Source organism: Macaca fascicularis, chromosome 19 (assembly GCF_037993035.2).
Source record: "Macaca fascicularis isolate 582-1 chromosome 19, T2T-MFA8v1.1".
Classification (NCBI taxonomy): domain Eukaryota; kingdom Metazoa; phylum Chordata; class Mammalia; order Primates; family Cercopithecidae; genus Macaca; species Macaca fascicularis.
In genome coordinates, this window is record NC_088393.1 from 17,240,001 (window position 1) to 17,254,635 (window position 14,635).

The 14,635-nt window shown below is 50.4% G+C and overlaps 1 protein-coding gene across 17 annotated transcripts in view; it reads right to left on the reverse strand.

The window, feature by feature from the left end:
* Window positions 1-14,635, reverse strand: part of CPAMD8 (C3 and PZP like alpha-2-macroglobulin domain containing 8) — a 121,792-nt gene that overhangs the window by 19,151 nt on the left and 88,006 nt on the right. For 16 of the 17 annotated variants that reach the window (XR_010583232.2, XR_010583231.1, XR_010583230.2 and 13 more), the window contains 3 exons: window positions 13,260-13,341; window positions 4,978-5,134; window positions 4,745-4,819 (listed from right to left, as the gene is read on the reverse strand). Coding sequence is in view for 11 of the 17 variants with exons in the window: in XM_065535161.2 (XP_065391233.1) it covers window positions 4,745-4,819; window positions 4,978-5,134; window positions 13,260-13,341 (314 nt within the window). In the remaining 6 variants the exon portion in view is untranslated. Of the gene's footprint in view, window positions 1-3,583; window positions 3,652-4,744; window positions 4,820-4,977; window positions 5,135-13,259; window positions 13,342-14,635 lie in introns of those variants that run through there. The other variant, XM_074026306.1, reaches the window with a different exon arrangement.

A 14,635-nucleotide genomic window follows, 5' to 3' on the forward strand; every position in this document is an offset into this window, starting at 1 on the left:
AAGATCAGGATATAGAGACCATCCTGGCTAACACGGTGAAACCCCATCTCTACTAAAATTACAAAAAATTAGCCGGGCGTGGTGATGGGCACCTGTAGTCCCAGCTACTTGAGAGGCTGAGGCAGGAGAATGGTGTGAACCTGGGAGGCGGAGCTTGCAGTGAGCCGAGATTGCACCACTACACTCCAGCCTGGGCGACAGAGCGAGACTCCATCTCAAAAAAAAATAAAAATCTCTACTAAAAATACAGAAATAGGCCGGGCGCGGTGGCTCAAGCCTGTAATCCCAGCACTTTGGGAGGCCGAGACGGGCGGATCACAAGGTCAGGAGATCGAGACCATCCTGGCTAACACGGTGAAACCCCGTCTCTACTAAAAAATACAAAAAACTAGCCGGGCGCGGTGGCGGGCGTCTGTAGTCCCAGCTACTCGGGAGGCAGAGGCAGGAGAATGGCGTGAACCCGGGAGGCGGAGCTTGCAGTGAGCTGAGATCGGGCCACTGCACTCCAGCCTGGGCGGCAGAGCGAGACTCCGTCTCAAAAAAAAAAAAAAAAAAAAAAAACAGAAATAGCCAGGCATGGTGGCACATGTAATCCCAGCTACTTGGGATGCTGAGGCTGGAGAATCCTTGAATCCAGGAGGCAGAGGTTGCAGTGAGCCGAGATCGCGCGATTGCACTCCAGCCTAGGCAATAAGAGCAAAACTTCATCTCAAAAAACAAATTTGTATGGGAGACAGAGGTTTCACTACATCACCCAGGCTGGCGTGTAGTGGCTGTTCACAGGCACAGTCGCACTGATGATCAGCACGGAAGTTTGTTTGTTTGTGTTTGAGACGGAGTCTCATTCTGTCACCCAGGCTGCAGTGCAGTGGTGCAATCTTAACTCACTGCAACCTCCACCTCCCAGGTTCAAGTGATTCTCCTGCCTCAGCCTCCCGAGTAGTTGGGATTACAGGCACGTGCCATGATGCCTAGCTGATTTTTGTATTTTTAGTAGAGATGGGGTTTCGCCACATTGGCCAGGCTGGTCTCGAACTCCTGGACCCATGTGATCTGCCCACCTCAGCCTCCCAAAGTGCTGGGATTAGAGGCGTGAGCCACTGTGCTTGTCCTCCAGTGACAAGTACCTTTAATTTTTATTTTTTAAATCAGAGACAGGTCTCACTATGTTGCCCAGGCTGAAGTGCAGTGGCTGTTCATTGGCACGATTTCACTACTACTATCAGCACAGGAGTCTTGACCTGCTCCATTTGTGACCTGGGCCAGTTCACCTCTCTTTAGGCAACCTGGTGGTCCCCTGCTCTCAAGAGGTCACCATACTGATGCTGAACTTAGTGTAGACACTTGATTGGTGCAGCGCACTATAGCCCAGAACTCCTGGGTCAAGTGATCCTCCTGCCTCAGCCTCCTGAGTGGCTGGGACTACAGCAATGCCCCACTGCACCTGGCAACAGCGTTGTTTAAGAGATGAGAAGGGGAGAAGACGACAAGGGAAGAAGACATGCAGACAGAGGCAGGGGCTAGAGTGATGCAGCCACAAGCCAAAGAATGCCTGGAGCCCCTGGAAGCTGGAGGCAGCAAAGACAGCTCCTCCCTTAGAGCCTGCAGAGGGAGCAAGGGCCTGCCAATGCCTTGATTTTGCACTTCTGGTCTCCAAAGCAATGAGAATGTATTTCTGTTGTTTTAAGCCACCCAGTTTGTGGCAGTTTATTATGGCAGTCACAGGAAATGAAGACAGCAGGTTTTGCCTCCTTTGGGGAATGATCTAAGACAGGGGTCCCCAACCTCCAGGTCACAGACTGATACCAGTCAGTGGCCTGTTAGGAAGGGGCTGCACAGCAGGAGGTGAGTGACAGGTGAGCCAGCAAAGCTTCATCTGTATTTACAGATGCTCCCCATCGCTTGAGCTCTACCTCCCATCAGATCAGCAGCGGCATTAGATTCTCATGGGAGCATGAACCCTATTGTGAACTGTGAGCATGTGAGGGATCTAGGTTGCAGACTCCTTTTTTCTTTTTTTTGAGACAGAGTCTTGCTCAGTTGCCCAGGCTGGAGTACAGTGACACGAGCTTGGTTCACTGCAACCTCTGCCTCCCAGGTTCAAGTGATTCTCCTGCCTCAGCCTCCCAAGTAGCTGGGACTACAGGCATGCACCACCATGCCTGGCTAACTTTTGTATTTTTAGTAGAGACAGGGTTTTGTCATGTTGGCCAGGCTGGTCTTGAACTCCTGACTTCAAGTGATCTGCCTGCCTTGGCCTCCCAAAGTGCTGGGATTATAGGTGTAAACCACTGCACCCAGCTGGTTGCACACTCCTTATGAGAATCTAATGCCTGATGATCTGTCACTGTCTCCCATCACTCTCAGAAGGGACAGTCTAGTTGCAGGAAAACAAGCTCAGGGCTCCCACTGATTCTATATTATGGTGAGTTATATAATTATTTCATTATATATTATAATTTAATAATAATAGAAATAAAGTGCACAATAGATGTAATGCTCTTGAATCATCCCAAAACTAGCCCCTCTTCCCCAGGCCATGGAACAATTGTCTTCCACAAAACTGGTCCCTGGTGCCAAAAAGTTTGGGTACTGCTGATCTAAGAGACCAGAATCCAGAAGACTGGAGAGAATCAACTGCTGCCCTGTGGGGAAGGTCTTCAAATTCAGAAGAGAAATAGGTTGGAAGGATCTGGAGAAGGCAGAAAAAGATTCTTGGGAGAAGTGAAGTGATCTCAAGGGAGGGAAGGAGGTGGAGGGCCTGTTGAGTGCTCATTGAAGACATAAGGAAGGGCTGGGCATGAGGATGGCTCATACCTGTAATCCCAGTCCTTCGGGAGGTCAAGGCAGGAGGATTACCTGAGGTCAGGAGTTTGAGACCAACCTGGCCAACATGGTGGAACCTGGTCTCTACTAAAAATATGAAAATTAGCCGGATGCAATGGCACATGCCTGTAGTCCCAGCTACTCAGGAGTCTGAAGCTGCTGTGCCATGGATCCCACCCTGCAAGGGGACTCACAGGCCTTACCCCAAGCCAAAGAGAATCACTTGAACCCAGGAGGCAGAGGTTGCAGTGAGCTGGAAAAAAAAAGCCTCACCTCAAGATATGTGTCATAAAAGTGTCATATCTTGTTGTCCATAGTGATATGGACAATGAGAAGATTGGAAAGCTTCCAGGAAGGGAACAAACCAGATACAAAGGATAGTTACTCAGAATGACAACTGACTTCTCGATGGAACGCTGGAAACTAGAAGATGATAGAACATCACCAACTATTCTACAAGAAAGCAATTTCCAACCTGGAATTCTATACCCAGCCCAACTATTATACAGGGGCAGAATAAGAATATTTGCAGACATGCAAGGTCTCAAACAATGTGCCTCCCAATATCCTTCCTTAGTAAAGGAGGGTAGCAATTGTGCAGCATCCTGGGTGCTGTCCATTCCAACTAGAGTGGGGGTCAAGGGCTCTGGCAGGGAAGTTTCCAGAAAAATGCATTTGGGAGGTGACATATTTGACCACTTCCATGGGAGATGTGGGGGATGAATTTGAGGCATGGGGGGGGTGTCATGGAATACCTGTGATCTTCCTCAGAATTCATATGTTGAAGCTCTAACTCCTAATATGATGGTATTAGGAGTCGGGGACCTTTGAGAGATAATTCGGTTTAGATTGAGGTCATGAGGATGGAGCCTCCATAGTAACAGGATTAGTGTCTTTATATGAAGAGGAAAAGCACTAGAGCTCTCTCTCCACATGCACACACTAGGGAAACACCACATGAACACACAGTGAGAAGGTGGTAGTCAACAAACCAGGAAGAGAGCCCTCACCAAGAACCAAATCTACCTGTGCCTTGGTTTTGGACTTCCCAGCCTCTAGAACTGTGAGAAATAAATGCCTATTGTTGAAGCCATTTACTCCATGGTATTTTGTTTCCGCAGCCCAAGCTAAGATAGGGAGTTAGGAATTCAGCATAAGAATTTGGTCAGGGGAGAACTAATTCAGCCCATAACACAGGGCAAGGAGCCCTCTGGACATTGTGCATTGTGGGGGTCTTACGTCACAGCAAACCCTAGACCCACCAGTTCTCTGGATTGTGAGACCAAGAATCCTGAGAAGTGCCCAAAGTCATAGTTTATCATCAGAGATTGTAGAATTGATGTAGGTATTAGGGAGGGCAGATTCTTCTCACCTGGGGCTGAGATCCATCATGGTAGCCTTCTCTGCAGAGACTGTGCCATCCCCCATCCCAGGAACGCCTCATAGAAGAGACTATGGCCCTCAAGTGTCTTGGACCATCTAAGCCCCATCCAGTCCAACTGTCTCTGAATATCCTAACCCCTTCCCCACAAAAACATGCATGAGTCCAACATTTTGTAGGGTTCCCTGAAGCCAACCCTTGGGTCACTGGCCAGGAACCTGAACTAGCCTGAAATGATTCTCTGAAGGAGGTCTGGGGGCTGGACGGTCATGGGAGGCCTTGTACTCAGGGAACCTCCCCAGCCCCCAATACGTGCCCAATTTCCCCCTAGTAGCATGGGAATCTCTCTCTCCTCTGCTCAGATTACAAGAAACTGGATATAATGTGACCATTGTTGATGAAAAGCATGAAAAAGCCTTAACAGTGAGCAGAAGGAGGGCAAGGAGGAAGAAATCAACCCTGGCATAAAGGAGGGAACCTCTCACTTGTTCCTCCAGTACCCAGCCCCGAGTCTCCCCAAACCCCTTCTGTACTCACCTCTGAGGCTGTGCCTGTTTCCAGGAGAGCAACCACCACGTAGGCTGTCAGCGGGACAGTGCCATGGATCCCACCCTGCAAGGGGACTCACAGGCCTCACCCCAAGCCAAAGGAGATGGTCCACTTCCCCCCACTTGCTCCAGGCAGCTCCAAGGAGTAGGAACAGGCAGGTCAGGGCTGGGGCTCCAGGAGGAGGTGAGAGGCCCCGGAAGGAGGCTCGAGAGGCCACTCACCTGGATGTCCTTGTTCAGGACCCTGCCCACAGCTGGGAAGGAGCCATCGGCCTGCTGCTGTTGGATGATCCAGCTCTTGGAGGCAGCCACCTCCCGGGGGTCCACGAAGATAAAGCTGCGAGCCTGTGCGAAGGACTTCAGAACAAAGGCCGTGAGCCTGAAAGAGAACAGGGCGTCGCCTGAGGGGCTGCAGAATGGTCAGCCCCCACGTGCTGGCTGAGGGATTGCCGCAAGCTCCCTGTACCACCCCGGCCTCCATTTCCTCATCTATAAGATGGGAGGGGTCCAGTCTATCCCCACAGGGCTGTCAGAGTGAAGGAGGGGGCACATTGCCCAGCACTCGGTAGGGCCTGAAAATGGAGCTCTCTCCTTCCTGCCTGGACCTCTACCCTAGTGGCATTCATGTCTGCTCCTCACTCAGCATTCAAGGCCCTTCTGTGAGCTGGTCTAGCCCTGCCTGTCCTGCCATGGGAGGAAGACCCTTCTGGTTGCCGACCTCACAGCCATTTCCTGCTCGGTTCTTGCCAAAAGGCCCCTGATGTCATTCAGGGGCCAGCAGCCATGTGCCTTGGAGATCTGTGCTCCTCTATGGTCCCAGCCAGTCACAGTCATGGGCATTCCAGTTACTGGGCCTGGGAATGGCTTTGGAATAGGCGTGTGATGCAACGCTGGGAGCAGCTGCAGCCATTTTGCCACCATGAGGGGCACAGCCATGTGCCGAGGGAGGGAATACCCGGGGATGGAAGGAAAAAAATGAGCCCCAGTGCACTATGGGGCTGCTGAATCAGCCAACTGTAGAGCCTCCCCAGTCCTGCGGGGCGAGATGATGTTCAGAATTGCTCTTCAGCCCATTTTCTGTTACTTGCAGCCAAAAACATCTCTGCTCTGTGGCCTGTCCCTCATCCACCCCATCTCCCTTGCCCTGCTTTTGCAGTTGCCACCCCGAGTAAGAGCTGGCAAGGCCAGGGAATTAATGTGTGAACAAATGAAGGAGAGAAGCACAAGATGGAAGCCAGGAGGCCATGAGGGATGAAAACCAGAATTGTTAGCAGAGGAAACTTTGCAAATTCAGGATCAAAGAATAAGCTGTCTTCAAAATCAAGTGGCTCTAGGCTCTGTTTATATGAATCACAAAAACAGGACACATTAGCTGCCCGCCAGCCTGCCTCCCTCCACGTCCAGCGAATTTTTAAATTTTTTATAGAGATGGGGTCTTACTATGTTGCCCAGGTTGGTCTCGAATTCCTGGGCTCCAGCAATCCTCCCACCATGGCCTCCCAAAGTGGTGGGATTATAGGCATGAGCCACCATGCTCACTGCAGCCTCTGCCTCTCAGGTTCAAGCAATTCTCATATCTCAGCCTCCCGAGTAGCTGGGATTACAGCCTCCTGAGTAGCTGGGATTGCCACCATGCCCAACTAATATTTTTGTATTTTTAGTAGAGACAGGGTTTCACTCTGTTGGCCAGACCGATCTTAAACTCCTGACCTCAAGTGATCCTCCCACCTTGGCTTCCCAAAGTGCTGGGACTCAGGAGTTCAAGACCAGCCTGACTGACACGGCGAAACCCCATCTCCACTAAAAAAAAAAAAAAAAAAAAAAAAATTAGCCAGACATGGTGGCGGGTGCCTGTAATCCCAACTACTTGGGAGGCTGAGGCAAGAGAATTGCTTGATCCCAACGGGGTTTCACCATGTTGGCCAGGCTGGTCTCGAGGTTGCAGTGACCCAAGATCGTGCCACGGCACTCTAGCCTGGGTGTCAGAGTGAGACCCTGTCTCAGACAAAAAAGAATAAATAAATAAATAGATAAAATAAAATAAAATAGACCCAAAGCTCGTCCAGGCCGCTCTCCCTCTCAGGTACCTCAAATGCATCCTCTTCTTTCTACTCCCATGTTCCCTCGATCAGCCAGGACACCCCATGGCTCCCAGGCCCATCCCCACCCCATCACCAGCTATGCACACTGCAACCAGGGGGAAGTTCCATGCATTTTGTGCATGGCAGGGACAGGAGGCAAGGACAGAACCAAGCCAGCTGTGTGCTGGGAATTGTGGAATTCCCATGGTCCAGCATACTGTGCTCTCTGCTTTTCCACTGTAAAACGCAAACAGGATAAATGTTATCTAGTGATAAAAAGAAATGAGCTCTCAGCTGGACTCGGTGGCTCATACTTGTAATCCCAGCACCTTGGGAGGCTGAAGTAGGAGGATCAGTTGAGGCCAGGAGTTTGAAACCAGCCTGGACAACATAGCCAGACCCTGTCATTCATTAACAAACAAACAAATAAATAAATAAATAGTGAGTGTGTGAGTAAACTCTAATGTAGATTATGAACAATAGTTCATAACGTTTTAATGCCGGTCCATCAATTATAACAAATGCAGCACACTAATACAAGATGCCTATCACAGGGGAAACTGTGTATGGGTGGTCGAGGTGTATGGGAACGCTACTCTATTTACTCAACTTTTCTGGAAACCTAGAACTCTTCTAAAACGTAAGATCTGGCTGGGCACGGTGGCTCACGTCTGTAATCCCAGCACTTTGGGAGGCCAAGGTGGGCGGATCACGAGGTCAGAAGATCGAGACCATCCTGGCTAACACGGTGAAACCCTGTCTCTACTAAAAATACAAAAAATTAGCCTGGCGTGATGGCAGGTGCCTGTAGTCCCAGCTACTCGGGAGGCTGAGGCAGGAGAATGGCGTGAACCCGGGAGGCGGAGCTTGCAGTGAGCCGAGATTGCACCACTGCACTCCAGCCTGGGCGACAGAGCGAGACTCCATCTTAAAAAAAAAAAAAAAGTAAGATCTATGGCCGGGTGAGGTACCTCCTGCCTACAGTCTTTGGGAGGCAGAGGTGGAGGATCGGTTGAGGCCAGGAGCTCAAGACCAGCCTGGGCAACACAGCAAGACCTGGTCTCTACCGAAATTCAAAAAAATTATCTGGACATGGTGGTGCACGCCTGTGGCTCCAGCTGCTTGAGGGGCTGAGATGGGAGAATTGCTTGAGCCCGGGAAGTCAAGGCTTCAGTGAGCCCTGATCGTGCCACTGCACTCCAGCCTGGGAAACAGAGTGAGAGCTTGTCTCAAAAAAAAAAAAAAAAAGTTAATTAAAATAAATAATAAAAACTAAAGTCTAATGACTATCTGTTATCTGAAATGCTTGGAACCAGAAGTGCTTCAGATTTTGAATTTGGATTTTGGAATATTTGCATTTATAGGAATCCCTTGGTATCTGTGGGGGACTGGTTCCAGGACCCCCAAGGATACCAAAATCCACTGATGCTCTAAATCCCTGATATATGAGGGTGTAGTAGTTGCATATAACTGACACACATCTTCCCATGAACTTTATTTTTTATTTTTATTATTTTATTTTATTTTATTGTTTGAGACGGAGTCTCACTCCGTCGCCCAGGCTGGAGTGCAGTGGCCGGATCTCAGCTCACTGCAAGCTCTGCCTCCCGGGTTTTACGCCATTCTCCTGCCTCAGCCTCCTGAGTAGCTGGGACTACAGGCGCCCGCCACCACACCTGGCTAATTTTTTTGTATTTTTTTTAGTAGAGATGGGGTTTCACCGTGTTAGCCACGATGGTCTCAATCTCCTGACCTCGTGATCTGCCCGTCTCAGCCTCCCAAAGTGCTGGGATTACAGGCTTGAGCCACCGCGCCTGGCCTTTTATTTTTATTTTTGAGACACAGTCTCACCCTGTCACCCAGGCTGGAGTGCCGTGGCGCAGTCTCAGCTCACTGCAACCTCTGCCTCAGAGTTCAAGCAATTCGCCTGCCTCAGTCTCTTGAGTAGTTGGGATTAGAGGCGCCTGCCACCATGCCCAGCTAATTTTAGTATTTTGAGTAGAGACGGGGTTTCACCATGTTGGCCAGGCTGGTCTCGAACTCCTGACTCAGGTGATCCGCCCACTTTGGCCTCCCAAAGTGCTGGGATTCCAGGCATAAGCCACTGTGCTGGGCCCCTCCCGTGTACTTTAAATCATGTGTTGGTTACTTAGAACACCTAATACAATGCCCACACGTCACTTCATTTGCATGAATTCAATATTCTACTCAGTATGCAACAAATTCAACTTTTTGTTTTTGGAACTTTGTGGAATTTTTAAACTTTTTTTTTTTTTTAAGAGATGTGTAGGGAGAACCCCTGAAACTATTGCTACAGAATAAAAGATGAAATGCTCCTGATTATTGTAAATACAAAACTGCATGCAGGACTGTGTAAAGACAATGACAGGTTGGACTGCCAGAATGAGCCAACGGTGCGTGATGTGCTTCCCCCTGCAGAGAGCCTATGAATGGACGTGCAGTCAGGGGGGTTTTACATCACCAAGATTCCTGTCCCAGAAGAGCAGATGTTCACAGCTCTGGGAATGGAATGCGACCCTCGTGGAGAGCCTATAAATGGATGCATGGGTGCCTGTCCATATGGATAAGATAGGGCTATAAACGCCCTCATCTTGCTGCAGCTCTTCTAGGCCTCTTTAGGGTTAAGGCATACTCCCTTCTGAGAATTTCTGGTCTAACCGGTTGTCTAACTTCACGTCCTGTTTTTGTGAATTGTTTTTAACCAGCTTTTGCTGCAACTGTTTCTGCTGTTCCTGTTTTAAGGCTCTGTTAGAAATTACTGATGCACACACTATATTGTCAATTCTTATCTGTGTACACTGTACTTCTGCATACAGAAGTTATGTTAAAGAATTACTTCGGCCGGGCGCGGTGGCTCAAGCCTGTAATCCCAGCACTTTGGGAGGCCGAGACGGGCGGATCACAAGGTCAGGAGATCGAGACCATCCTGGCTAACACGGCGAAACCCCGTCTCTACTAAAAACACAAAAAATTAGCCGGGCGAGGTGGCGGCGCCTGTGGTCCCAGCTACTCGGGAGGCTGAGGCAGGAGAATGGCGGGAACCCGGGAGGCGGAGCTTGCAGTGAGCTGAGATCTGGCCACTGCACTCCAGCCTGGGCGACAGAGCGAGACTCCGTCTCAAAAAAAAAAAAAAAAAAAAGAATTACTTCATCCCCATGTGACCATCTCACCTCATAATCAAATGACCCTAAATCCCTCACTAACCTACCTCCGCCCTCACTAAATTTAATAATAAATGCTGGCATATCCAGTGCATTGTTGGCACCGCGGGACCAGAAGGTGGTGACCCCCCCAGACCCAGCTTTCACTACCTTGTGTGTGGCTATTATTTCTCAACCTGCCAATCAACCTGGGAGCAAAGAGAAAGCACCGTTGTATTGCGGACTGCTGGCCAGTTCCCACAATAGAGATGGAGTTTTGCTCTGTCACTCAGGTTGGAGTGCAGTGGCACAATCATAGCTCACTGCAGCCTTGAACTTCTGGGCTCAAGCGATCCTCCTACCTCAGCCTCCCCAGTAGTTGGGACTAAGGCATGTACCACCACATCCAGCTCATTTTTAACATTTTTGCAGAGATGAGGTTTTGCCATGTTTCCCAGGCTGGCTGCCGACTCCCAGCCTCAAAGAATCTTCCCGCTTCAGCTTCCCCAAAGTGCTGGGATGACAGGCACAAGCCACCACACCCGGACTCTTTTTTTTTTTTTTTCTGAATAGTTTCAATCTGTGGTTGATTGAATCCTGTGGAACTTACAGATACTGTATACTTGGGCATCCCAAATCCAAAAAATCTGAAATGCTCCAATGAACGTTTCCCTTGAGCATCACGTTGGCACTAAAAGCATCTTGAAGCCCAGGCACAGTGGTTTACACCTGTTATCCCAGCACTTTGGGAGGCCAAAGCAGACGGATCACTGGAGGTCAGGAGTTCGAGAACATCCTGGTCAACATGGCAAAACCTTGTCTCTACTAAAAATACATAAATTACATAGGCGTGGTGATGGGCGCCTGTAATCTCAGCTACTCGAGAGGCTGAGGTGGAAGAATTGCTTGAACCCAGAAGGCGGAGGTTGCAGTGAGCTGAGATCGAGCCACGGCACTCCATCCCGGGCAACAGGGCAAGACTCTGTCTCTAATAATAATAATAATAATAATAATAATAATAATGTTTTGGATGTTGGAGTAGTTTGAACTTTGGATTTTCTGACTTGGGATGCTCAACCCATCCCAAATGTTGAATCACACATGTGATTCAACACATGTGTGCACACACACAGCCCACCAGGAGACACAGATCTTGATCCTGCTCTGCTCCCAGCCCTCTAACAGCATTCTGTTCCACACAGCACTAAATCCAGACTCCTGCTCTGATCAACCTGGCCTTGCCCCTCCCTCTTCCCTCGTGCCAGGTCACCAACCTCCTGGCCCTGTGCTCCTCCAGCCACACCAGCCTCCCTTCTGTGGCCCAACCTCGTCAAGCTGGGTCCTGCCTCAGGGCCTTTGCAATGGCTGTTCCCTCTGCCTGGAATGCTGTTCCCTTGGATTTTCATGGCTCCTCCCTCATATCCTCCAGGAGACCTTTCCTGACCATCCCATATAACTACCCTGCTCCATCACTCTCTACTTCTTTGTTTTATAGATACAAAATTATACACCTATTATAGTCATTTTAATGTATATCCACAAATGCCTTAATACTCCTCCTTTCAAGAGATGGAGGCCCGAATCTCTTCATGTGTAGATGGGGTGTACTTAGCAACTCACTACTAAAGAATAGAATGTGGGCCAGGCACAGTGGCTCACACCTGTAGTCCCAGCACTTTGGGAGGCTGAGGTGGGCAGATCACCTGAGGTCAGAAGTTCGAGACCAGTCTGGGCAACATGGTGAAACCCTGTCTCTATTAAAAATATAAAAATTAGCCAGGTGTGGTGGCAGGTGCCTATAATCCCAGCTACTCAGGAGGCTGAGGCAGGAGAATTGCTTGAACCTAGGAGGTGGAGGTTGCAGTGAGCTGAGACTGTACCACCGAACTCCAGCTTGGGTGATAGGGTGAGACTCCATCTCAAAAAAAGAAAACAAACAAAAAAAAGGAATAGAATAGAATGAGGCAGAAGTGACAGCCTGACTTGTAAGACCAAGTAACAAAAGGCACTGTGGCATCCTTCTCGCTTTCTCTCTTGAATTGCTCACTGTGAGAGGAAGCTGGCCGCCATGTTGTAAGAACACTCAAGTAGCCCCTATGGAGAAGTCCACATGGTGAGCAACTGAGGCCTCCTGCCAACAGCCATGTGAGGGAGTCAATTTGGAAACAAATCTTCCAGCCCCAGTTGAGCCTTCAGATGAAGGCAGCAACAGCCAACACCTTGACTGCAACCCCAACAAACATCCCCAGGCAGAAACACCCAGCTAAGCTGCTCCTTAATTCCATAAGAATTAGTACATAATAAATAGAGATAATACATGTTTGTTGTTTTAAATGGCTACATTTAGGGGTCACTTGTTACACAGCAGTGGATAACTATTGCATCTTGCACAGGGCCTTGCATTATCAGTTGTCAGCAAGGCAGGGCCCTGGGACTAGTGTGGATGAGCTGCTAGGGCTGGGGGATGCTGGGTGTGTCACCAACCCTGGGCCCCTCTGGAGCTGGGTAAGTGATGCTGCCCATGGCAGGAAGTAATCAGCCACATGTCCCCGCTCCCTGGGCTCTGGCACTGCAACTGTGCAGTGGACACGCCGTTGGACTAAAAACAGGGCAGTTTCCATGCTCACAGCTGCTGTCGGCACTACCAGGGTGGCAATCTCCGAGGAGTCGTCTGGTGATGGGCACAGAAGTTGGAAGGTCACCCACAGTCTCAGGTGAACCCCATGATGATGCCAAGAACTGCAGTAGCCTGAGGATCCCAGGAAAACAAGATCCAGGTGTGCCCGGCCTCCTAGGGACCCTCCCTGCCCTGATCACCTTCCTGCAGTTACCACAGAAACAAGATCCCAGCCTTCTCCTGCAGACAGCACACGCCAGCCTCGAGGCACTGGTCTGGCTTCTGACCCCTTTGCCCTGCCATCTCCTCCTGCTCTAGTCACTGCTATTCCTGGGTCCTGGGAGCTTGAGGAAGTCCAGGGCATCCAGGGCTCACTTCCAAGGGGCCAGAGAGCAGGGCATGGGGTCCTGCTCACCGTGGTAACAACAGCAGAAAGAGGAACAGTTACAATCACCAGCTCTGCCCTGGCCCCAAGCCCCAGCCTTCGTCTCTGGAGCTGGGACCACCACAGTCTTTACTTCCCAGCTGTGTTCCCTGTCATCCGGGGATCAGGCGCCAAGTGATCTGGCCACACTGCATTGGATGTGAGGCCGTGGCATCAGGCGGGGAGCCTCAGAGGCCGTGCCCAGGGCAGTGGGGACTCACCACATGCTCCCCGATGCGTCCCGCTCCCCAAACGCGCTGTAGGAGCCATCCTGGCGCTTGTAGGTCAGCTGGCGCTGGTAGCCTGCGGGGCAAGCACAGAGGACCCTGTCCTGTTGAGTGGCCTGGCCCAGGCCCACCCCGGGGACCTACACCGTTCTGCCACCCCCCACCCCGGACCTCCGAAGCCACACCACATGTGGGGTCCCTGGAATTGCCTCGAATCACATCTGGAGTCCTTGAAACTGCCATACACCCACATCTGGGGTCCCTGAAACTCCCCCATACCACATGTGGGGTTCTTGAAACTGGGCTCACTGAAACTGCCCCATGTCACATCTGGGGTCCCTGAAAGTGACCCACACCACATCTGGGGTTCTTGAAACTGTCTCATACCACATCTGGAGTCCCCGAAACTGCTCCACACCACATCTGGGGGTGACATATAGAGCCAGTGGACCGTAGGGTCTGGACAGAAAGCTGGGGACGGGGGCCCTCCAAGTGCGCAATGATGAGTTTGGACCCAGTGGTGGCGACAGAGGTGGGGAGCCTTCCTGGGGTGAAGGCAGAGCTACTCAGCCAGACACGGGCTGTGAGGGAAAGAAGGACAAATCTGAGGGCACCACGCTGTGTGGCCTGAGCCTCAGGAAGGACAGGGCTGTGTCCACAGAGACAGGACAGGTGACAAAAGGCATTCTGTATGGGGTGGGTCCTCCCAAATTCACATCCACTTAGAACCCAAAAATGGGACTTTACTGGAAATAAAGATCTTAACAGATATCATTAAGGTTCGGATCTCCAGATGAGAGCATCTTGGATTGATTTATGGTAGGCCCTAAATCCAATGACAGGTGTCCTTGTCCTTGAAAAGAGAGGCTGAGCGCCGTGGCTTGCACCTGGAATCCCAGCACTTTGAGAGGCCGAGGTGAGAGGATCACTCGAGGCCGGGAGTTCAAGACCAGCCTGGACAACACAGTGGAACCCCATCTTTACAAAGAATTGGCTGAGCATGGTGGTGCACACCTGTAGTCCCAGCTACTCAGGAGGCTGAGATGGGAGGCTGGCTTGAGCCCAGGAGTTCAAGTATGCAGTGAGCTATGATTGCACCACTGCACTCCAGCCTGGGTGACAGAGCAAGACCCTGGCTCTAAAAAAAAAAAAAGAAAAAGAAAAAGAAAAAGAAAAGGAAAAGAAAGAAAGAAAAGAAAGGGAATTAGTCACAGACGTGACAGCCATGCGATTGTGGAAGCACAGAGCAGGCTGATCGGTCTATAAGCCAAGGAACACCTGGAGCCAGCAGATGCCAGTAGAGAGGCCTGGGACAGAGTCTCCCTCAGAGCCACCAGAAGGAACCAGCTCTGCGGACACCTTTATTTTGG